The sequence below is a fragment of the Pantherophis guttatus genome, chromosome 2 (genome assembly GCF_059756535.1).
Source record: "Pantherophis guttatus breed Tessera chromosome 2, ASM5975653v1, whole genome shotgun sequence".
Classification (NCBI taxonomy): domain Eukaryota; kingdom Metazoa; phylum Chordata; class Lepidosauria; order Squamata; family Colubridae; genus Pantherophis; species Pantherophis guttatus.
The window spans coordinates 121,027,963-121,053,777 of NC_142064.1; the positions used below are offsets into that span (position 1 = coordinate 121,027,963).

The 25,815-nt window shown below is 40.7% G+C and overlaps 2 protein-coding genes across 2 annotated transcripts; both read right to left on the reverse strand.

Annotated features, from left to right (window-relative positions):
• Nucleotides 1-1,115: 1,115 nt before the first annotated feature.
• Nucleotides 1,116-10,648, reverse strand: WDR45 (WD repeat domain 45). Its single transcript, XM_034434045.2, has 11 exons — nucleotides 10,377-10,648; nucleotides 9,496-9,620; nucleotides 8,692-8,766; nucleotides 8,481-8,585; nucleotides 8,186-8,291; nucleotides 7,136-7,230; nucleotides 6,906-6,985; nucleotides 4,350-4,558; nucleotides 2,338-2,439; nucleotides 2,090-2,235; nucleotides 1,116-1,831 (listed from the first exon to the last, which is right to left on the reverse strand). Exons 2-11 carry the CDS (start codon nucleotides 9,542-9,544, stop codon nucleotides 1,722-1,724), a joined length of 1,077 nt encoding a protein of 358 aa, XP_034289936.1. The 5' UTR covers nucleotides 9,545-9,620; nucleotides 10,377-10,648; the 3' UTR covers nucleotides 1,116-1,721.
• A 928-nt stretch (nucleotides 10,649-11,576) lies between these two features.
• Nucleotides 11,577-25,796, reverse strand: GPKOW (G-patch domain and KOW motifs). The gene is made up of 11 exons (XM_034434035.3): nucleotides 25,538-25,796; nucleotides 22,908-23,053; nucleotides 21,010-21,149; nucleotides 20,795-20,901; nucleotides 19,140-19,350; nucleotides 18,264-18,396; nucleotides 17,916-18,051; nucleotides 16,500-16,632; nucleotides 15,402-15,471; nucleotides 13,794-13,879; nucleotides 11,577-12,800 (listed from the first exon to the last, which is right to left on the reverse strand). The coding sequence occupies exons 1-11, from the start codon at nucleotides 25,705-25,707 to the stop codon at nucleotides 12,669-12,671; spliced, it is 1,464 nt and encodes a 487-aa protein (XP_034289926.2). The 5' UTR covers nucleotides 25,708-25,796; the 3' UTR covers nucleotides 11,577-12,668.
• Nucleotides 25,797-25,815: the final 19 nt, after the last annotated feature.

Sequence of the window (25,815 nt, forward strand, 5' to 3'; positions counted from 1 at the left end):
CTTGTTTTTCTTGATCCTGGTAAGTGTTCTTTGGTTGATGAAGCTTAGGACTGGCTTTGCTTTTTTATTTTCAGCTGCACCACATCTATCTCTGGCTCAACTCATGATCCACAAAGATTCCCCAAATCCTTTTTTTTTGCCTGTGCTGCTACCCAGTATGGTTCTCCATCTTCTACCTCTGATTTTTGAAATTCACTTTACTGATTCCCACCCAATGTTTTAGCTTTTGGAGACTCTCCTGAATCTTGATACTGTCTTGATCTTGATACTGCAACATTCCATTTGTAAGATGCTCACATTTTGCTTACTGTAAGTTGGAGCCTGATCATGTCACTAATCACTCTCAGCTCCCATTGTTGCTCATAGAAATTCTTGGGGGGGGGGGGTGTCTTAACGATTCTCCTACATGTATGACATCAAACCATAGGGAAGTTTTAATGTAGTATGATGTGCAAATGCATCCAAAGTTGAATATCCCTCAAGTGCTACCGTAAGAAAATAGTCAGCAAATTTTTCAGACAGCAAACAATGCTGTAAAATTTCTAGCAATATGACAGAATTGAATTTAATAAATATACAAATAAAATGCTAGAAGCTTTTTTGAAAAAAAATTAAAAGTCCAAAATCTCAACAAATCTTATTGTTTCTTAATCTTATAAATTTTTTTGTAAGACAACAGAGAGTTAGGGAGATTTTGTGACTTCAAAAAATTCTGGCCAGTGCTTATTAGTTAGAATGACAGGGGGAGGCATTCACAATGGTAGTTATGAGTACTGTACTGTATTTATATAACTAAATACAATACTATTGTTATAGAGAGAGATCAGAAAGAAGGCAGCACTGAAAATAATTAGTAGAAAAGAAATAATTTAAAGCCACACAATTCATATGATATATGGATGTTATCAGTTTAAATTAGACAAAAGAGGAAGAACAAAAGTATCTGTGATTGATTTTCTGCTCTTATAGACGTAATAAGAAGGCATCTAGTCCACGCTAGCCTTTTTCCTCTATGAGGATGGGTTGCTATCTGGCCTTCTCCAATGAAGGATTATATAAAGAACGATACTATTTTCCACATACATATAGACAATGAGTAAGATTTCACATCAGAATTTCAGTTCTTCAAAATGTCCTTCATCCTTTATTGATCACAGAATGTCAATTAAATAACATACACATCTGTTCTTGATTCTTAATGTTAACTATGCCTTTTTTCCCCTCCCCAAATGCCCATCATTGTTGGGCGCATCCAGATACGTACCTCTTAAGGTTCCAGGGTATAGGAAGTACAGTGATCTGACAGGTTCTTGCTTCCCAAACTCAGCTCTCTGTATTTCTCAGTTCCAAATGAATACGGCAGCTGAGCTAAAGCAGCAATAAGAACAGACTTCTGGAAAGGTGGCATCAAGAAAGAAAAAATGCAGCTGTTCTCCAGAATTCACTCCATCTTATAGCAAGATGCTTTCAGCATTTCCCATCTCAGCAGTCTGAAAACCTTTGCATTACATCTAATGATGGTCTTCTGCCAGCAGAATTCCCATTCCCTGCAGCTTCCCCCCACACTTCCAAATTTGTTATGGAATATTAAAGAACCTTCTGGAACATATGGGGGCCAAAGGTGGAGAGGAAAGGAAACCCCCATTGCCGCTTCTGTAACACTGGATTTCAATGCTTCAGCCTCACATGCTTTTGCCTGAACAACGGGAATAAAGCTACACTCAAAAGTCATCATCGTCGCATATATCCAAGTAGACATCAAAGGCCTCACGGTTGCAATTTCCATCAGGAGTGAAGACATACTTATGGAAAGTACCATCCACACAGATAGCTGTAAGAGTAGGAAACAGAACTGAATGTGGGCGAGAGATTAAGAATAGGATTCAGGAGAACTTGATGAATGAAGAGATCACATAGCAGGGAATCTACAATGATGCCATTAATAAATGTAAGGAAACCAAAACAGGAGAGGGAGGGAGAGGGTCTTTTACCTAAATACTCAATGGCAGGTTTGGCCTTGGGTCAAGGTTATATGTGACATACTTCAAGAGGCCCATTACATCTACTGCCTCTCATCAATGCCACTCACCAATGACTGAATTGACGTTCTTGGAGGTGTTCCTCCCAAAAGCGCAGATGCAGGCAGACTCCGCTGGCACAGTGAAGCTGGCCAAGCTCCACTGAGAATCCACATACTGACCTATCATGGGCCCAACCTTTCCCACACGGGCCAATCTGCAAGAGAGCAGGAGAAAGAATGGGATTAAGGTACTACTTATGATCATCATTCATACCCATTTATAGCACCATCCTCCCTGCCCCCACCCCGCTACCTACGCTGAGCGGCGGTTTAATCGGGTGTCTTTCAAGGCAAAGATATGGACAGTCCCTTTGTCACTGGACGCGCAGAGAAATGAAGAGTCGTGGCTGAAGTTAATGCTGTGGGGAAGAAAAAAAAGAAGAGCCTCATCTCACAATTCAAGGTTTCTTCCTATGATAGTGTGTCTATAATAGCAAATGCCTTGTTTTTGGTAATCTGTATATTACTCCTGAAGAGGAGCCTGGTAAAATATCCCTTGACTGAGCCACCTCCTTTCCAGAAATATTGGGAATGCAATTCCCATCATGCCTAGCCTTCCTGGGTAGGGAGTAGGAGCTATGGACATCATTATGGAGATGCCCCATCACAATTGATTAAAGCCTTGGTGATTTAAATAGTAGGAAAAAAAACATTCACAAAGCAACTATGTAACAGTGCAATAAGAACAAAATAACAAAACAAAATATGGTCCCAAGCAGGTCAAAATGGTCTTGTCAAGAACTCTGTCTTCAACATCTTCCAGAATGTCCTCAACCCGATTCTGGTTGAGCAAGATTGATCTGTATTAGGAGTTTAGCAGTTCCTAAAACTGTTAGATTATTACACATCCACACCATGGGGGCCTCTGAAAGCACAACCAAACCTTGGATATGATCATCTCACTTAAACCCAGAACCCCTAAGGAAGGGTCTATTGGAATGGGCCAAGAGGTTGCCAATTTTACTAGTATCTGAGATTAAACCTCTGAGATACAATTAACAAGGAATAGGAGTGGCACCTGTTCATATTGTTCTTAAACTTGGACCAAGCAGCTTGGATGTTGCCATGCTTAGACAATGTTTCACTTACTTAGCTTGCTTCACTTGTTACATAATAGTATGGCAGGTTCCCTTACTTGCGTGCAAACTACTGGAGATGTACTGCAGAGCAAACCAGTCTCTCTAACAAAGGCCTTGTGACCTGCAGTATTTGCACTTCCAGTAATAGTGCATTGATTGATGGATCGATTGATTTGATCTGCATGGGCCTTCCACTTGACAAATCACTCTCTGTCGTAAATAACAAGCTTACAACAATGATAAAAACAGTGCACTTCCTTGGTGCAGCACAAATATCTGCAACAATTACCCTCTAAAAATAGGCTCACCTATCTTCCTGGCCAGTACTCGGGCAAAAGACAATTTTTGAAACTTAAGAAGCAGGAAAGTTTGTAACTTGAGCTAAAAGCCTTTTGTTTATTTTTCCACGCACAGAATAAAACCATCCAGAATAGCGATCTCTATAATAATGTGGCTTGATCTGATCTTACCTTCTCAATTCAAAACTACCCTCAAAAGTTACTAATATTCATCCTAATTCCTTGGTGCCATTATCTGCCTCTGTTGCAATCCCCCTGTGAGGTATTTGCCTCAGAAGTCTCACTGTATTACTCCATGATACAGGGCCTGGCTTTTCCCAAGAAGCATCATTAACAAGACTATCAGTTTCTCACCCCAAAACTTGTAAATAATTCAGCAATGCAGCTCATTCCCATTTATCCTTTCACTTGTCTCCAGCAGTTGCGATTAACAGAATATTTATTTCTCCACAGCAGGCCTGCACTAATTTCTGCCAGTGTTGTTATTTTTTTAAGTAGTAAATTTACAGCCTCTGCCACTGCCCTCCCAAAAAAACATGCCGCTGAATACTTCCAAGCCTCACCACTGTCAGCTCCAGCACTTCCACTAGCAGCAGTACTCCAGGTATTTTTTTTGCAACCCACAAGGATTTTTAATTTATCCATGTGGCCCTTTTGATAAAGTTTTGCAGACCTGCTCTCTGAGGTGGATTAACTTATCCATGTGACCCTCTTGTTTTGCATGCCTGTCCTCTGGGGTGGATGGGTAGAGATTGAAGCAAGAGCTCAATGGAGGAATGGAATCTGAGATGCAATGCAGCCTTCCTAAGTAGCCTAGCCCGGGAAAAGGCAGAACTCGGCAGAGTTTGCGAGGGAGAACCTGTGTGACAGGAGGACAGAGGGAATTCTCACCAGTACAAAGTTGCTGGATCAGTCCCTCTCCTGAGCTCTACTAGCTTCTCCTTGGTCTGTGTGTCAAAGAGGCGGATGAGGGTCCCTTTCTTTGAGGCAGAGGCCACAACAGTGCCCTGCTGGTTGAGGGAGATACAGGCAATCTCGCTCTGATGAGCATTGATGGTGAATGGGGCGGACGAAGTGCCAGGCTTGGTGCTTGAAAGATCCTAAGGTGAGGACAAATCATCATTAAGAACAAATAAACCAGAGTTGATTTTGATCTCAACAGAATGGTTTGCAAAAACATACCACATATTCCCTTCAGTCCAATGCAGCCGATTACCACCCCTCACTAGCCATAGCTCATGTGCAAACCAAAAATAGAAAAGCAAATTCTGAAGGTGAGTCGGATTCTGGTTTGCACAAAACACATCTTATCAATTTGGGAAAATAAAGTCAAACTCCATGAAGAGATGAAGAGGACCATGCAAATCAGAGACTGCTTAAAACACCTGAATCAGACTTTGCTCATTATTTGCAACTGTATGTTTGTTTCACGCTCTACAATGAAATAAATTATATATTTAGAAAAATAATATCATATCAGAATCTAAGAGCACAACAGTACAAACAACATCAAAAATTAGAAATGATGGTACAAAGCTGGTAAAATACAAGCAAATATGGAAGGAAGTCAAGGGTAAAGAATCCTTAAACTTTGGTTCATAAGCATGTCTGTGTTTCTTTCTTGCTAGTATGGGAATTCAATCTATACCCAAAGCCCCCTTCCCCAAATAAAATCAGAACTAATATCACCAACATACAAAAAAAAAAACCCCACCAAGCCTCTGGTAACAAACATTTCAAAAGCCTGGAAGAACAATCAAGTCTTACACCTGGCAATGAGAAGAAAACAAAGTATGATCCAAATCTTTGGCGACTTCTAATCTTTCTCATGCCGAATGAAAGCAAAAGAGCCCGTCTGACAATCAAGTTGAAACTGGCTATGAAATGTCTGGAAAGGCAACCTAGGACAGGGGTCTCCAACCTTGGCAACTTTAAGACTTGTGGACTTCAACTCCCAGAATTCCTCAGCCAGCTTTGCTTTGCTGGCTGAGGAGCTTTGCTGGCTGAGGAACTCTGGGAGTTGAAGTCCACAAGTCTTAAAGTTGCCAAGGTTGGAGACCCCTGTCCTAGGAGACTCTCGCCTCTTTTTGTTTTTAGTGAAAGCCTCAACAGAAGAACAGGCCTAATAATGAAGGAGGGGCTTAGAGAGGCTGCACTGTCTGAGTGTGTGTACTGCAATCCTGGGTCTGGAGTAAACATGACAAAACCATTCTAAGCTAAGCTAACATGACTTAAGTTTAAAAAAATCAATCCTCGGCATTGCTCTTTGCCCCATTTTACACAATCAACTAACACAGGTGACTCATTTGATTTCTATATAAGATACTCCTCATCTTGTGGCTGTCTATTTAACAATAGTTCAAAGTTACAACGGCTTCAGAAAAACCAACTTATAAACTATCCTTGAAATTATGACCACTCCACCACCTGAGCAGTCACATGATCACAATTTGGATGCTTGACAACCAGTTTGCTTTTACAACAGTTGCAATGCCTTTTGGTCATGTGATCATGATTTGTTACCTTCCCATTTCCAACAAAGTCAATCCGGGGAGGCCAGGGGTGAAATGTAAAATGTGTTACTACCGGTTCTGTGGGCGTGGCTTGGTTGGTGGGTGGGTGGGGGGTAATGTGACTGGGTGGGGGTGGCCAACTTTTTAAAAAAAACTTTTCAAAGCACTTTTTCTAATGCTTTGAAAAGCCTCTGGCGATCAGGCAACACAGCTGGGATTGTCAGAGACTTTTCAAAGCATTTTTTTTACCCTCTCTTCGGCCAAGAGGTTGCAGAAAAAAATGCTTTGAAAAGCCTCTGAGGATCCCAGCTGAGCCGCGCGATCATCAGAGGCTTTTTTTTTTAACTTTTAAAAGCATTTTTTTTGTCAGAAGAGGTTGTAGAAAAAATGCTTTTAAAAGAAAAAAAAAAGCCTCTGATGATTGTGTGACTCAGCTGAGCATGGGGGGTGGGGGGCAGGGATTTTTGCTACCGGTTCTCCGAACCATCTGCCGCCATCGCTACCGGATTGGGCGATCCGGTCTGAACCGGGAGCATTTCACCCCTGGGGGAGGCCGGATTTGCTTAACGACTATGGGATTCATTGAATAGTACATGAGTCACTTGACGACCATGTTAAAATGATCGTAAAATTTGATCTGGTCATGTGATAACTCACTTACCAACCACATCGCTTAGGGACCACAATTCCAGTCCCAATTGTGGTTTTAAATCGAGTGCTACCTGTACAGGTTACTTTGTATGAGAAATAGCACAAGATTCTGAAGTATTTTAATATCAGATATGGTTATTATCTGCCTATGAAGAAATATTGTCATTTTCACTAGTTTACATGAGATTAAATTGTCTCCCTTTGGTATTGGCCATGGTAAAATTTATTGATTTTTTCTCATGTCTATCCTGTTGTCTCCCTCACCCTACCACAAAACACTCACCACAAGCTGTAAACTGCCACATTTATGCCCAGGGAAAACCAGGAGCTGCTTTTCCAAACTGGGACAGAGATCACAAAGCCCTGAGGTGAGAGATAGACAAAAAATGGAGAAGCATCTGTCAGAGTTGGACATTGATGCAATATGAAGGAGCAGCAGGTCCTTCAGTTTTTCAAGTAAAGGAAAACAGGAGTGAAATGAGGGAATCACTGAGTGAGTGAGGTTCATTTTACCTTTGGGGTTGTCCCTGGTGTCAAACTCAAAGAGCTTAGTGGGGTTGTCGGGGAAGGAATACACATAGATTCGATTCCGCAGCACAATTATTATTCTGCAAAGATAATACAGGGGTATGCAATTATAATACAGGAATACAAGTAGCTCTTGACCTACAACTACAATTGGGACTGGAATCTTGGTCATTGAGTGAACCAGTTGTTAAGCGAGATGTCACAAAACTGCAATCAAGGCACTTCCCTGTGGTTATTAATCTCATGGATCACTGAACAGATGAAGTCCCAGGTAAGGAGCACGGGGTACCTCAGAATGGTGGGTGAGGCCATGGAATGCCCAACACAGGATATGTATGAGTCAGGGTGTATGGGGTAAATCTTTTCTTGGATTTATCCATGGTTGGCCTACCGGGGGTTGAAAAGTTCAATAAATTGTGTGCCAGCGGGTGTCACACATTGGCGGTTGTGATGCATATTTTAAGTGACAGAGAGCCACAGCAGAGGAATGAAAGAGCCACATGCGGCTCCAGAGCCGCGGGTTGCTGACCCCTGTTCTAGGCTGATTCCTCTTTTGACTCTGTCCCAAGGTCTGCTACTACTTCTTCTACATCACCATTCTAGTATTATACATATGTATTAGGGAATATTGCTGCAGAAGCATTTTTATTTATTTATTACATCTATATGCCACCCATCTTGCCTAGAGGCTTTAGGCAGCTTACAACAGAGTGAAAACAAGATAAAATATTAAATTAGAATTGTATATCTTTACAAATTTATATTTGTTTCCAACTAGTGGGTCAATATGACAATCTTTGATACAAGAATATAAATTGATACACATTCAAATGTTCTAATTACTTTTTTTCTGCTTCAATCAATGATGCCAGTACAGACTTTATTGTAAACAAATTGCATGGATATAATTGGACTTTAAATATAATATTGTAACAAGAGGTATGCATTGTGGCAATCAAATTCAGATAAGCAGAAGGATATAGCATCCTACCCGTGTTCTGGACTCAGTAAAAAGTAAATGAACTCCAAACATACTTGTCATGTCTCATGCGAACAGCCAATGCTGGTTTGGTGAAGGTGAACTCCAAAACTAATTTGTCTTTGCCTTCCTTCCCTTCACGAGAATCATCCCAGATCAAGACTACAATGGAAGCACGAGGACACAGAAGACATAGATCAACAAGGACATAGAGAAACAGGGAGAAGATATGTCCCCGTTAGGGGATAATTAAAGATCGTATTTGCTTTTCTGTGTGTCACTGTTATAGCTGAAATTTACAACTCATGATTCCTTTGCTTTGGTTTCACTTCTTCCCTTGAGAATACCTACCTGAGATCTCAGAGAATTTAGGGTTGCCACCTCCTCCTACAATAGCAAGAAGATTAGATCGGTGTAGCATTTCAACCAGTCCTACGCTGCCCACCTGTTCGTGATCTGGTGAAAACAAAACAAAACAAAACAAGAGGTACTATTGTAGGACTCTTTGCACAAGAGTAGAGATATCCCACAGTCTTACATTTTAGCCTTCTTTCCTCCTTACCAAGGTGGCCCTTCTCCATAAGAGGTTCCACATTATAGATCCGAACACCCGTCTCCATAGCACAGCAGAAACAGCCTATTATGAGAGAGCATAGATCAACTGTGTGGTATATTGGGAACATCATGATTCACTGGAGCCAAAATGAAGACCGTAATCTACTAGTGACATTAGACTATCAGCCCAAGAATCCCTGAAATAAAAAATATATTTCCTAGCCAAAAAAAAGTATATTTCCATCAACATTGCAGGAACTGTTGCAGGTTGCAGGAACTGGGTATATCTAGTTTAACAAAAAGAAGGACTAAGGGAGACATGATAGCAGTGTTCCAATATCTCAGGGGCTGCCACAAAGAAGAGGGAGTCAAGCTATTCTCCAAAGCACCTGAGGGCAGAACAAGAAGCAATGAGTGGAAACTAATCAAGGAGAGAAACAACCTAGAACTAAGGAGAAATTTCCTGACAGTTAGAACAATTACTCAGTGGAACAACTTGCCTCCAGAAGTTGTGAATGCTCCAACACTGGAAGTTTTTAACATGTTGGATAACCATTTGACTGAAGTGGTGTAGGGTTTTCTGCCTAAGCAGGGGGTTGGACTAGAAGACCTCCAAGGTCCCTTCCAACTCTGTTATTCTATTCTATTCTAACATGGCTATTCTCAAATGCAGGGATTAGAGATCACCTTATGAGCTGAAAACGTTTCAAAACTCTTATTTTGAAGGGCCTATGACTCTCAAGTTACAACCCCCTAATAAAAAAGTGCCAGACCTCCTGGGGAACACATTCGGTAGAATTCAATAACTTACTCTGATCTTGATTGAAGCGCAGGCTATTGACCCCACGTTGCTGAGCCATAAGAGCTTGATGGGGCAGCCTCAGTTGAGGCAGGCACACAATATTCTTGGTTCTTTTCCGTTACACAATAAGGTACCTGTCACCGTGCAGAAAGACAAAAATCAACACAGAAATATGATGCCAGCGGAAGGGCAAAGAGCCCCGATGACATTTTTCGGCAGGTCCTAAGAACGTAGGAGCTTCCCTACTTATGTTGTCATCTCAGCTGAAGAGACCACACCATAAGGCAGAGGTCTTCAAACTTAGCAGCTTTAAGACTTGTGGACTTCAACTCCCAGAATTCTCCAGCCAGCATAGCTGGCTGGAGAATTCTGGGAGTTGAAGTCCACAAGTCTTAAAGCTGCTAAGTTTGAAGAACTCTGCCATAAGGGCACCAGGTTGTCCAAAAGATACCTTTGCCACTCATATCTGTCTCCATTTAAGAATTCCCAGTCCCTTCAGTTACCAGCCCCTTTGCCATTCTTTCTTCTTGGGCTGACCCCAGGGTTTGTTGTCAGGATCTCTTTTACAGCCCCACCAGCAATGAAACGATTCTCTCTCCTAATAGGGACCCGATCTTATCAGATCCCCACAGTCACCACCTCCTCTTTCTTCCCATGCAAGTGTTCATAGTATCCAACACTCCTGCAAGGTAGGTCGGACAACACAGACTTACTTCCCACTTCGGCAAGGTTACAGAGCTACCCCTCCCAAAATTGTTCAACTCGGTCTGTCCTAATAGAGGAGATACAGGAACCTGCCACTTCGGTTTCTTTCCTAAAAATCTGAAGAAGCCCGCCTGAAGTCCCCCCCCCCCATTTCCTCCCTCCACTTCACCTGGAGGATCCCTTACCTTTCCCCACTTTATTGACATCGACACCAGCTATCCGTGCGGTAAACAACAGCAGGCAGCCCAAAGCTTACTTCCGTTAGACCACAGAGACAAGGCACAGAGCGCTCACGTAAGCAAGGAAGTACTAAAGTCTCGGCGGCCATGTTGGAAACTGGCAGGGAGCCCCGAGCTGTGAACATACGGGGTTTTTTTTCCCCAGGGGAAGCGGCCGGATCTGTTTTCAAGGCGGCCATTTTTGAGACTGGCAAAGCAAGTCGTTCAGCTGTCCCGTTGCGGGAGCTTGGGTAGCTCAGCAGATTAATGCATTGTAATTTAACTCCAGCTGTCTGCAATTACTGCAGGTTCGAATCTTGCCAGGCTCAAGGTTGACTCAGCCTTCCATCCTTTCTAAGGTAGGTGAAATGTGGACCCAGTTTGTGGGTGCAATAAGCTGACTTTGTATAAATATACAAAAGTATGAAGGCTATTGCTTAACGCATTGTAAGCCACCCTGAGTCTCCGGAGAAGGGCGGCATATAAATCAAATAAAAAAAAAATGGCCGGGACGAAAGAGAAAATGTGTTTATGAAGAGCTTAAATAATGTAGAGTAGTTAAAACGCAGTTAACAGCAGTTAACATCCTCAGAAGCACAACATAAAAAAGAAAGGTATGGATAGAGAGGAGAGAGAAGCACCTTTTGCTTCACAGAATAATGGAAAGGGCCAGATTTATCTCCAGCAAAATGTTCTCTGAACAAGGGAACAAGCCAAACTGCATCCTTCTGTCCTAGAACAGCTGGCATTTGCAGTTAGCTTAACACATAGGTTAGATGCACTTTGGACTCTGTGATCTTTAACAGTCTTGAACTGCTCAATTCTTAAAGGTAGGAGAATCCCAAATCAACATAAAGTCCCCTTAGTAAATGGCCCAAATCAACATAAATTCTCTTTAGGCTTATTTAATAGCAAAGAACAAACAATCCTTTGGAGAGGTAGGCAAGGAGAGAGAAACATTTTTTATTTCTATTAGAGATCCTTTTGTTCCTCAATGCTTTCATCCTATTCTTTCATTATTTGCAATTTTTTTTATAAGTGTTGAGATAAGGTAGTAGAAAACTGTAAAACCTAAGAGCGCTAGGTTGTTCAACAGTGTTGCAATATGTCAGGTATTTGATTAATTGTTTTTGCTTTGGAAATTAAAGACCACCCTAGACAGTGCAGTTTACTGATCACAGTTTTAGTAACAATCATACAAAGAATAGGCAAAATAAGACTTTACTTATATTATAGCCAAAAAGAGTAAACTATCAGCGAAGTCTAAGAAAGTTATTTTACACATAGTAGTTGGGTCTGTATTCATTTTTACACAGGTGGCAGGAAAAACGGACAGTAACTTTACATGACATTTTGAGAGGGAAATTTACACACAAATTTATTCATTTTAGCAAAATGGGACACCTGCCAAGAGATGGTTCATCTACGTTCATTTCTGATGCTTATTTATGTTTAGGTCTATGATGAAAATAGATGCTCCAGGATAATGTAAGTATTATTCCTTCTTTCAGAAATGCCTTGTAATCTTGTCAGTTTCTTCCAATAAAATAACTTTTGCAAACTTCTACAGTGTAGCAATTCTTTTCTGACAACTAATTGCTTCAGGATTTTGTGAATATAAGTTCAATAAAAAATGACCATCCTGAAAAAAATCAGGAAAATACATTGGTTCCAGTTTCCATCCTAAAATTTTAGTTGAAGAGCAAGTTATTTCTTACATACATTTTACCAGCCTTCATCCCAAATTTTCAGCAGATGGCACAAATTGCAGTAGCTATTCTTTAGAAAAAAATTTAAGAGATTAAAACTCCACATCCGAAATAATTTAAAATGGAAGTCCATGAACCACTAGTTTCTAAATCAGAAATCTTTGTGCTAAGGGTGGCTTAATTTTCAGTCCTCTAGATCCAGAGTTGACCAGCAACTGTTTGATTATGCCACATAGTGCCTTTACTAGATCACTCTTGTCTTTGGCAGTTCTGGAGCATCATTGATTCAGAGATCTGTACATGTCACTAGCCAAAAGTAACAGCACATCTAAAATCTTCATTAGAAAAAAAAAACCCAGCCAAATAACTGAATATGAATCATGGATTGCTGTGCATATGAAGGCTGCCCATGGTGTGGTCTGTCATGCTTAATACTTCCAACACCACTCCATTGAGATGCCACATTATGAACTGGGCTCTTTATCTTGAGCCTCAGAAGAGAAATTCCTCTGATCTGTAGATGGTCTCTTTTTTGGAGGAGCTGTGGATCTCAATCATCCTCGAAGCCACCAACATAGTGACAGATAGCATCGTAATCCAGGGTCAGAAGCTTTTCTTCATCCTGTTGTAGTTGCACCACTGCACGATTCTGTCCCTTATCTCGACGCAGAATGCGGCCCATCTAAAAGTGAAAAAGCATGAATGAGATTAGTGTTTCTTTTACTGAAGAAAAGCATGCACCTGAGAATACCAGGTGTGAGCAAGCTGTGGAACTCCAAATATTGTGGAATGCCAAGTAGTAAGCATAACTCGATTTCATGTAATATAGCAGTGCCAAAAAAAAGATGCCCCAAACCTTATTAAATCTTTGTTCTCACATACGATTTGCCTCATTTTAGTTTACTTTTTAATTGTTTCAAAAAATACATATAGGTAGTCCTTGACTTACGAGTGCCCCTCACGATTGTAAGTCATGAGAGTCATAAAGTGGATTACCTGTATGATCCACCCAATTTTACAAGGTTTTTATATAGGTTATTATGCAAGTGCTGTGGTCCTAACGGAAATCAACAGCTCGCTATGGGTTAGTTTTGCTGAAACTAACTGCCACTTTTTGACAAAAATATTATAAAATGTGGTTAGGTGACTATGGGATGCTACAAATGGCAGACTGGTTGTCACACACCCAAAATGCAGTTGTTTGACTGTTGGTGGTGGTGGGGAGCCATCAAAATCAGGTCACAAGTACCCTCGGGGAGGCTTGTTGTAACTTAGAATGATGGCTAAGAAACTGGTCATAAGTTGAGGGCTACCCATCTAGTGAAAGGAAGTGAAGCTTCTTATAATAGTTGAACAATAAAGTGCCTGTAGCCATTGCAATGCTAAGCTTCACTATTCTATAACTACTATCTGCCTAAATCTGCATGATAAATATTATAGGATAATATAAGAGGTAATCCAGAATGTTGACCACAAGAGTGAGACTGCACCTTGATCACCTGCATCTGAAGTAACGATTTGTTATCGTCCCTGAAATGTACCATTGTGTTAGTGGTATACATGTTTAATAATAAATATAAACAAACAAACAAACAATTCCATGTCTCTATAGCATGAAATTTGAGGGCCTTAAGAGAAATTAGCCAGGTTCCATTTCACTGGATTAGTGACTTACCCTTCCAACATGCTCCCCTAGTACCACCATAACCCAATCGGAATCATTCCGAGGAATTACAGTCTCCAGCATAGACTCATGGATACCTGTAAAAGAGGTCAAAGCAAGAACCTGAAGTCATTAATACTGCTATCTGAAATATCACTCTTTCATTATCTACCTGAAAAATCGTGTAAAAGAGAATTTCTCAAACATAGTTTCTCTAATTTCAAGTGAAACTAGGAACCTGACTATCACATGGGTATCTTCTTATCCTACTTTAAATGGCCCTTAAGCAGCACTTTGCATCTCACACCATTTTCTTCCCAATTATCATAGATAGATTGAAAGTTTTGGGGCAGTTTTCGATAGATGCTCCAAACTAGAGCCAGATTTTCAGTGGTAATGTAAAGCCTTTTGTGCTAAAAGCTGAATGTAGGGATGCCTTTGAACTGTGGTGGCATAAATTATGACTTATATCATAGCCAGCCAGAGCAACCAACAGAGAGGTAAACCAGAAACATTTATTTATTTATAAATAAAACCAAAAACATCACTAGAAGCCAAAATTACAAGACTATGTCTGATTTACTTTGGCCATGTCATACGTGCAAATTCATTGGAGAAGTCAATGATGATAGGAATGGTTAGTGGGTCAAGAAAGGGCAAGCAAAGAACTCTCTGCTTTGATGCCATCAGAACTGATATAAAGATGGACAATTGAAAGAAATGTGCTTGACAGGATTGCATGAAGAGTAGTTGCCTATAAAGCCATCAAGAGTTGGACACAACTGATTATATATGTTCTGCCTTCACCTACTATGTTTTTTAAAAAGTTTTCAGGGTTAGGTATTGCAGTACCTAATCTGACAGATCAACTGAAATTTGGGTGGGAGGATATTTTAGTATTTTAGCAGAAACTGTTAATCAGGGGAGACTATAAAATAATGGCTCAGATTCATTACCACAGCTGGAACCAAAAAAACTAGAGAGTAAAGTAATTCTGTTACCAAGAGTAGCAAGCATTATAGAAATAAAAACATTGCAAATGCTCTTATTTCTATCAGTATCTCAAAAAAGCAGATATACTGAAATTCTGTATATTTCACAAATTAATTTGCTTAATTTGGCATATTGAAGATAATCTATCAGTTGATAGTCCTATTAAATAAAAAAATCTTGTTAAAAGTATTATGCATTGAAGGTCTCTTTAAATATGAATACCTGTATCTCCATATGCTGATATATACAGTGTTCTTTATTATAAGATTTTAAAATCGAAAAGTAATGTTTATCTATAAAAATATCAAAACAAACTGTTAAAAGCAGGACAAGAACTTGAGATCATAGACAGGGTAGCAAAAGTAAAAGACAAAATCACTATCAATCATCTCAGAAAAAAGAAGTTCAGAAAAGAATAGACAAGCTTAGCATTTAGGCAGGCTGACACGAGTGCAAACCTTCCTTCAGAAACTTGGGTTCCCAAATCACAAATGTCCTCCTTAGAAGCACTAGAACTTCTGCACCAAAGTTGGACACCTTTCTTCATAATCAACAAGCTAAAGATGCTGTTCAGAAAATATCAAAGTCTTGAGTCTCAGACTTAAGCAGCAGCACTAATACACTCACCATCCAGAATTTGTCCCTCGGCTATTCGGCAAACACAAGTGTCTGGCTTGAGGACATCTTCAATTACCATCTGGAGACAAAACACCACAGGATTTCATAACTTCTGTGTCCTAACAGTCGGGTCAGTGGGTTATAGCAGTCTTTGCCTGGAACTTGCCCTCAGCTGCAAACACTCATACCTTGAAAGGACACAGGCTTCTCTCTGACAAAATCAGGCCTTCGGCTTCTCATAGGGAGAGTTGTTAGTTACTTTATCAAATAGTTATTCAACAAAATCCTACCTTCCTTCTTTGGGCAATATTGAAGCTTGGTATCTCTATCTCTACCCATCACTTCAATACAACTAAGCTCCAAGAGAAAAAAAACCCACAGCTTTTCAAAAATGGCTCCTTCTCTGAGGGGAAAAGCTTTGGTGAGCTCCCCCATTTCTACTGCATTCAACTCCCCACGCAAAATATTGCAAAAGTACAACCTTGAGAAGGATCTTTACCACTGCAGGACGTGGCACTTTTGAAACCACTGCAAGTAAATTCTGCAGAGATTGTTATTCAGGATATAATGATGCCATGAGCCAAACTGAATACTGCTATTCTGGCAAAGATGAAAAGCTATCCCCCATTTCTGCTGCTGCCTAATGAGAATTAAGCTGAACTGACTTGACCTCCCAGCTCTATCAATTGTCCACATAATAATTTCACCTCTTCTCAATAATGAAGAGAAGCATATTATTTTTTAAGAAGGCATTTACGATATAGTCTCAAAAAGTTTTGAATGGCAAAGTTCAAAGAACTGTCATGTAGTCCTTCATTAGCTTCTCCCACCAGTTTTAGATTTGCCTTCACCAGTTTGGTGTTCTCCAGATGCAACACCCAAAGTTCCTAGCAAGCAACCATGCCGGATGGAAATTCTAGGAACCCAGCATATCTGGAAGATGCCAATTGGGACATTTGGTTTGTTGACACAGCAATTTACCCTTTTCTTCACCCACACTGTAAAAAATTATTACAACACTATAAAATTAGATGTATAATCTGTACACTCTAGGTTCAGGCAGTAATACTGTATTAATAACGATGAGAAGCAGGTTTCTGCATGTACCTTGGTATTATAATATTTGCCCCCTTTGTAGAGCTTATCTATAAAACGGACTCGCAGATCTTGGCGCAACCAGTGAGCAGCTCTGGAAGAGGAACTGTCACCAGACTTACTCTGCTTCCCAGTATGGTTCTCCCTGTGGGCATAAGAGAAATTATTGAAGAATTATTAGTTGGCAATGGTCTCTTAGGCAATCACCTAATCCCTACCTGGTGCAATAATTCAGATTAAAGCAAGCTGAATGTACACAATAAGATGGCTACCTGGCCCTTGCTTGTGTACATCCTATGAAGGGAAGACCAGCCCGCATTTGGACCAAAGGGTCTACTGTCAAACTCTCTGCACTTGTCAGGATGTTTTTCTAAAGTTCACTCAAAAACTGCCTTCTTATAATTTACATCCATTATTTCCTGTCTAGAGAGAGAGAGAAAATAGGTCTTGGCCACCTTCTGAGTAATGCCCTTCCAGAGGGCTACCTTATTTCCCTTGTCATTTTTTCTTCAAGTCTAAAGAAACCCAAATCTTTCTCACTCTTCATACAGCTTCATACAGTTTCTGCTCCCCAATCATCCATGTTATTCCTTTTCTGAAACTGTTCCAGTTTTTCTGGATCCTTTTTAAAGTGTGATGTCCAGAACTGACCTGATCTGACCTTCCCTTCCCTTAAAATAAATACTCAGTGGCTGTTTCATCCATAGGGCTTGAGCTCCAATGATACAAATTATCATCCATGTCATTCCCTGGACTTTTTCTCCATTTAACTATCTTCCTTAGGGATCACTGCTTCCTGTGTCCATTAGTCTAGTAGGAAATGATAAATCCTACTATCTTCTCATTAGCTGAAGTGGGACCATTTGGCTTTTTTTGCTATGAGATAGGAAGGTTAGCATGCCCTAAGTACTACAGCTCACAATTGCAGATTTTTGTCTATTTACTCTCTCATTTGCTTCTTAGGGCACCACCTGTTGAAAAGCTATTGTTTTGTTTTTTTGTTCCCTTTTTATGCTCTCAAGTTAACCAAGCCAAAACTCTAGCCTTAAGGCTTCCCAATTGAACTGGTTTCTTGATAATTCTCTATTTGCTCACTCGCAAGATCTCTTAAGTATGGCAACTTACACTGAATGGAAAACAGAAATAGTGAGATGAGAAGACACCAAATGGGATTTGATTAAAATGATTAAAAACATATGTTTTGGAATCATCACTGTAATCTCCAAAGAACAGGCACTCTTGCACTAATATACATTATATTCTAAATAATTGTATAATAAGCCAAGTGAGGTCTTTTCTCATTTCTCCCTTCACTACCATTGGAACCTGTACTCAGGCAAATGCTTGATCAAACCACCAGCAACCATATAATGTAGCTAATAGACTTTAAAATAGCACTCAGCACTTGCAAGAGCAGGACACATTTACCTGTCTGAATCTGCTGGGTGCTTCCTTTTTTTGTCCCTGCTCTCGTTTTTTCCTTTGGAGGCCCTGTTATCAGAGCTGTCCTTGGCCCCATTTCTTTCTTCCTCCTCCTTCTCTTTATGAGCCTTGCTGAGGCGACCTGTACTGGGGAAAAGCAAATAGTTGAGAGAATAACCCATGAGGGGAACAGACATTTACAACATATTTTTACCCCAAGTTCTGCAATCAAGATGACTTGGTTTTTATATTGACAAGGAGGGCTGCTGTGAGAGGACAGCTAGTATTAGTACTTAGCATCCCCAAAGAGCAGATGTCTATGTGGGAACAATGGGGAAATCTACTTTAACTTACTTAAGTCTTTAGCCAGCTTATCGTATTCTTTCTGGGTAACAGGCTGTACTCCATGTTGACTCACAGTGACCACTTTGTTGCCAATTGCCAGTTTCACCATGACACGAGCATTATCTCCATCAACACCTTCAATCTACAAAAGACACAAGTCAGGGCCCAGTCATTAAGTGAGCATGGTGGCATAATCCTTCTAGGAGTGAGACTAGGAAGCCTTAGATTGAGACTAGGAAGCCTTAGATTCGAATCCCCAGTGGACCCCACTGGGTCTATTGGGCAAATTTGGGGTACTGTATAATTTCTTTCCCAATTCAGTCTATTTCGCAAGGTCACCGTTGGGAGGATAAAACAGTAAGCTCCCTAAGAACTACTATGAACTCTTAACAGAAAAGTAAATACAATAAAACATGAATAAAAAGAAATGCTATGAGATGTGGATGGCTGATATGACAGATAAAGGCTATGCCTGCACTGCAAACTGATTCAAAGCCCTGTTTTATCAGAGTTTCCTCATTAAAAAAAAAAAAATTCTCGGTAGCTTGCAACGCCAAGATTAGGAACAGCCTATGTGTGCATAGCAATTTCACAAGCAAATGAATTGTCGTAAAATTAGCATTATACACATTTGGGAAATAAAAATATTTCTCCAGTACTGCCACAGCAAAACTCATCACTAGGACACAGGCAGAGGCTGTCTATCTAAGACAAAGGGGGAGAGATTGCAGAGAAAACTGGACACCCCCCATTCCAAAAGAAGAACAAAGGGATTTATTTCTCAACTTGTGCTCACTTCCCAAATCATTTTTGGGGATAAGGGGGGTGGGCTTCCATTCATATCAGTTCAAAAAAGCAACTAGCTGAAGAAAAGTGTCAGTTTACCTTTCCATACAACTCCTTATGAGGCCCACTTTCAATGAAAACAGCACCTCCTGGAACCAACCCCAAAGGCTCATCTTTGCTTTTTGAAGGTTCCTCGCCTGGCTTTGGGGGTCGCTGGGATCCTGAAGGTTTCAAGTCCTTAGCTGCTGAGCGATCTGCTCCAAGGCCCAAGCCCTTGGGCCGAAGACGGTTTTCTGCTGGCTTCACATCCCTAAGGTAGGCAACAAAGCAGAACAATGGGATAAAAGGGAAGAAGCTGAGGTCACTATACCTGCAAAAATGCAAACTCATGTTATCTATCAGAAATAGCATAAGACATGAAAGCACCTGGTTCAAAGCTTAGCACAGACCTGAAACCTTACAATGAAGTTCTTATAGAGGAAATATGGGGTTGATAATAATTGAGCATCTCCTCTTTCAATGTTAACAGCTTTTAAGCAATTAAAACTTATATGAAATAATGTAATTGTGAAGGTTTGAAATTGATGGCAATAAAACCTATATTGCTGTGCAATTACATGTGAGGTAGAAAGGAAAGAATCCATGCAGGCATCCAGGAACGCGACCCAATCCCTTTGTTCCCATGCCCAAAGCTTTCCCATTCTGTCAAATAACTTTTCTACAATGAAAAGTTTTAATTCCTTTCCAAAGGCATACACATTGCTTTCCCTTGCTTCTATTATAGTCTCATGGAAGATCCTGAGGAATTATTTAATGAAATCAAGGTACAATATGGCTACCATTTTCCTGTGGTTAAATAAAGTGGCTGCTCACTCTATGAAACAAGAATAGAACGGTATGGCAAGATTCATTACAGATAGTCCTCACTTAATGACTATTCATTCAGTGACTGTTCGAAGTTACGGTGGTGCTGAACAAGGGGGGACTTACAATCTATTCTAGTAGTTACAGTTGTTACACTGTTCTGCAGGCCTTCCCACAAGAAAAGTCAATGGGAAAGCTGGTAGGAGATAGGAAATGGCGACTACAGGATGTTGCACTTAACAACTATGGAAGAATTGCTTTACAACCGCAAGAGGAAGTGCTGGAAGGATGGCCATCATAAGGCAACATCCTCATGTGATGCTATGGTCCCAATCAATCATTAAATAAGGACGACCTGTATTAACAGATCCATGGTGACTTCTGCCAAAGAATGCATTCTTTTGTACATGTTCTCAAACCAACTGCCTGACACATAAACCAGACTGACTGATCCGTAATTATCCAAGTACTCTTTCCCTCTTCCTGAAAACAGGAACATATCTGCTCTTCTCCAGTCCTCTGATACTTTACCTGACCCTCAGGATTCCTCTTTTTCATTTTGACAAGTTTCCTTTTATGTACGTGGTGGCTAATATTATTGCTACAATTAATTTGTATTGTGAGGCGCCCTGAGTCTTCGGAGAGTGGTGGCATATAAATTGAATTAATTAAATTAAATTGAATTAATTAAATTGAATTGAATTAATTAAATTAAATTGAATTAATTAAATTAATCTGATAATATTGCTTCCAACAGCTTGGGAACACCTAATATTCTTAAATTAGTTTTTGACTGAATTTTTAAAGCATTTCATTTAGATTACTTTAAAAAAATAACATTACACATTAATAATATAATAATAATGAGCATATATGTAAAGAACCCTTACTGTTTAAATGTGCGCCCAATGCCTTCTCCTGCCTTCCAGCCCATGCCCTTCAGCATAGCAAGACCATAAGCTTCCACTGGTACCTCTTCATAATCCGATTCAGTTGACTGCCAAAATTAAAATATATAGAGAGAAAGAAAGAAAAAGAACAGGAATTAAACCAACTGAAGTAGGAATTCTAAGAATTGTCCAGAATAATGCAGTTTTATTCTTACCGATTCTGGGCGGAGGCTGACATCCACTTTGTCCCCATCTTCAAAGCCATCAGGCATACGGTTTACCATGAGGAGAGGAATTGCAAAGTTGGAATCTACCTTGCTTCCACTTTCCCATTGCTCCTGTGATTTCTTGGATTCTAAATAGCAGTGAACAAGGCATAAGAGTTAAGTCAAGAAAACTCAAGAGTCAAATATTTGTTTCCTAGGTCCAGTGGGGGAAAATTAAGAGCTACTCAAATCCAAGGTGATCTGGATGTTCATTATAATAGATTTACCAGGAAAGTAGCAGTAAAGTTATCGGTTTTATCAGGTTGTATACTTCACAGCTCCTGCAACAACCAGATTTTCTGTTTGTGGTTTAGAAGCATTGGTATTGCCATATTTTTCGAAGTATAAGATGCACCCTTTTCCCCCCTAAAAGGGGGTGAAAATTTAGGTGTGTCTTATACACCAAATGTAGCCCCGCCCATCCACTGGCCCCCACGCTTTGGCCTCTGCCTCCCAGCAGTTACCTCCTTGCAGCAAGCAGCAAGAAGAAACAGCTCCTTTCAGCTTCAGCACAGCCTAAGTAGCACAAGTTGATTGGATCAGCCTCCCGACTCTCAGCTATTTTGCTCTCAGCTGTTTTGTGGGGGCCTCTGTTGCTTGCTGCAAGGAGGTAAATTGCTGGAGCAGATTTTTTTCCTTGTGCTAATCAAGCTATGCTGAAAACGAAAATGAAAGTAAAGCAGGCTGTTTGCTGCAACGAGGCAAAATTGCTGGGAGGCAGAGGCAGATTTCTTTTTCTTGTTTTCCTCACCAAAAAAGGTAGGTGCCTTATACTCCGAAAAATACGGTAATTTAAATGCATCATCAGCAACTAAAAGAAATTTAGTATGAAATGCAAGCACAAGGTATACAGTGCTATAGTTCAATGGTGTACTTACAAAGAATATCTCTAGATGGGGAACTATGGCCCTTTTATGACTTGTGGACTTCAACTCCCAGAATTCCTGAGCCAGCCAGTTAACTCTTCTGAAGCTTAATGTTTATCTAGAGTGTTAATAATCTCTAGTCAACAGTGTATAGACGCCACTATACCCAAATAGTATATTATTATTTATTAAATTTATTTGCCACCTGCCCATCTTGTCGCGGGACTATTCTGAGCGCCTTACAATAAAAAGGTAAAATTATAAAAGAAAATGTAAATGTAACATTAATAAAACTACATATAATTGCATATTAATTAAATTAAAAGATGTGCGGGGAGAGAGAAGGATGCGGGGGGGGGGGAGTGTTAGGTGGGATTGTGCTATTAATCTAACAATCACTTCCAGTATGATCCTCCCCATTGGGTCCCCAGGCCAACTGGCAGCCAGGTCTTCAGGCTCTTACAGAAGGACAAGAGAGTGGGGAGAGACTTCACCCCAGGGGCAGGATATTCCAGAGGGCAGGGGCTATGGCAGAGAACGCTCTTCTCCTGGATCCTGCCAGCCAGAATTCCTTGACCAACGGGATCCACAGCACACTTCCTCTGTCAGCATGAGTGGGACGCACTGTCCTAGAAATTAATCACCTGCATTCATGAATCACCATTCAATAGGCGACTGAAACAGATTCTCTCTCCCTCCCTCCCCACTTCCTCCCAATTATGCTAATTCATGTTTCTAGTCGATTGGGATGCTGTATATGTTCATGGAAGGGAGGTTCAGGCTAAAACCTTGAGATACTATGTTCTAACAGAATTATTTTCCAGCAACATCACTGACAAACAATCTATTGATTCCTCCAGAGTCCTAAATTAGTCTATTAGAAGTTGCTATACCAGGTTCCTGTAATTATAAACTGGGGGAAAAAATCTCATATTCTGTTTTTTGCTAGTGGACAAAGTTGCAATTCTGTCATGTATTCACCTTCAATGAGTTCTTTGACTGCTTGTGCATCAACACCATTTAGCCCATCCTGCTCCTGATGGGTTGCAGAGACCTCAGGCTTCTTCCACTGATTCTTTCGGATCAAGGGAATGACAAGCTCTTTTGGCTGAGGAGCTGGTCGAACACTGCAGGGAAAGAAAGAGTGTCAATAAAAATTGTGATTGGGGTTTTTCTATTCACATACATTGTGGAGAAGTTTCAAGAGGCTAAACTAGTCAAGCACTATCCTCTCACAAAACTATGGCCCTTACTGTATGCTAGCGGGGGGAAAATCAGGTCTTAAAGAAATTACATCAATATGGAGACCAAAATTCCCAAGTAATACTTAATATGTCCATATTAAGTATTTAAACTGTAGTCATTTTGAGCATACAGCAAAAACGTTACAAATTGCACTCTTTTTCATTGCTTCACATTGCAAAAAGACTTAGGCAACAGGCTCAGAAAGAAAGTACTGTAATGATTACTTTATGTATAAGAATGAATTATTGAAAGAATTAGAGTGATAGAGGGAACCTCTACAACTCCTGTTGCTTTTTTGCCCATCACTACACTTAAAATCTCATGTCCACAAAGATTTTACCTGGCTACAGACATAACTAATCCTTATTGTGATATGTCACGAGTAGATCAATTTGCAGAGGTGACTATCAAGCATTGATAACCCTAACTGTTTGGCATGAAAAAGAGCACAAGGTGGCCAAAATAAGTAGATGCATTTGATTTGCGTGTGAAATTCACTGGCAGACACACACTTTTTTGTAGGAAAAAAGAAACAAGAACCACTTATACTGGGTTTGTTGATATGATCAGCAATTAACACCACTGCATTTACAGTAATGTCCTTATTTCACAAAAGACAAAATATATCTTTTGTTTGTATTATGATTCCTTCACTCCTTTCTCTGTCCTGCACATTACTAAAGGATAGACTGGAGTAACAGGGAATAATAGATTTTTGGGTGCTCCGTTGGCAGGAACTTGGCAGGCTATATAACGGGATGCAATTGATCAATCAATCAATCAGAATAGAGCTGGAAGGGATTTTGGAGGTCTTCTAGTCCAACCCCCTGCTCAAGGAGACCCTATACCATTTCAGACAGATGGCTGTCCAGTCTCTTCTTAAAAACCTCCAGTGATGAAGCACCTATAACTTCTGAAGGCAAATTCTTCCATTGGTTAATTGCCTTCACTGTTAGGAAGTTTCTCCTTAATTCCAGGTTGCTTCTCTCCTTGATTAGTTTCCATCCATTGTTTCTTGCCTTCTGGTGCTTTGGAAAATAAGTTGACCCCCTCTTCTTTGTGGCATCCCCTCAAATACTGGAATACTGCTGTCATGTCACCCCTAATCCTTCTTTTCTCAAGACTAGCCCAACCCAATTCCTGCAACCATTTTTGTCTCCTCTTTAATCACCCTAGTTCTTCTTTTCTCTGCACTTTTTCCAAACTCTCAGCATCTTTTTTGTAATGTGATGACCAAAACTGGATGAAATGTTCCAGATGTGGTTTTAACTAAGGATTTATAAAGCGATACTAATACTTCACGTGATTTTGATTCTTTGCCTTTGTTTATATAACCAAGGATTGTATTTGTATTAGGTTTTTTTTGACTGCGGCCGCGCTTACAGGATTAAAACATTACAGGATTAAAACATTACAGGATTAAAACTTACAGGATCACTTAGGCAGCACTAACTGATCTTCACTAGAGTACTGACACTGTATCTAGCTTACCTTCTTCCAACAACAGCTCACACGACTGAGTACTGTACAGGTAGTCCTCAACAAGCGCTCCATGGCTTAGGGCCCAGGTATTTACAAGACCACCTTCTGCCACCGATAACCTCCCACCGGCCAATCCGCTCCCACAGAGAGGGTCTCCTCAGGGTGCCGTCGGCCAAGCAATGTCGACTGACGACCCCCAGGGGGAGAGCCTTCTCTGTGGGGTCACCCGCCCTCTGGAACGAGCTACCCCCAGGAATACGACTGATCCCGTACCTCCGTACTTTCCGTCGAGCTTTGAAGACCTTCCTATTTCAGCAAGCAGGGCTGGCTTAAAATTTTAATGGGTTATTTTATGGGCAAAGGGTTTTAAATTTTGGGAAGCCAATTTGATTTAATTCTGTTTTAATTCATCTTAATTTTTATATTGTATGTATTTTAATCTTGGCTGTTCCACCACCCTGAGTCCTTCGGGAAAAGGGCGGTATACAAATTTAATAAACCTAAACCTAACCTAAACTTGCAACAGTTCATTTAGTGACCATTCAAAAGTTACACCACTGGAAAAAGTGACTTGTGCCCGTTTTTCACAGCGACCACCTTTGTAGCATCTCCATGATCGTGTGATCAAAATTCAGATGCCCGCCAATTGGTTCCTTCTTACGACCGTTGCTGTGTCCCGGGGTCATGTGATCCCCTTTTGCGATCTTCAGCCAAGGAAAGTCAATGGTTTCGGTACAGGGAGGGGAGGGGAGGGGGGAGAATTCATACGCAGAAGCTTGCAAAAGGATCATGACCCACAGTCCGCCACATCTGTCTGCTTAATCCCAGCCGCACAGACACCCCCCCCTCCAAAAAAACACCAAATGCCCCTGCCGACCCCCCACCTTTGCAATTCTTTCCCTTCAACAGCGGAGAGGAAATCGGGCTCCTGTTTCGCTTCGCCGCCAATCTGCCCGGTTACGTGGAGAAACCGCTTCCGTCCGCTGGTTCGAGAAAAAGTGAACGACACCGGAACTGCTGGCACACCGGCGGCCTTCTCCCTTTCCTCCGCCATCTTCCATTCGATGCCTAGGCCCCGCCCCGCTTCCCACCACGTGGCTCCGAGGCACCCTGGGAAACGAAGTCCTGTAGGACGTCATCTTCTCACGAAGCGCTGGAAACC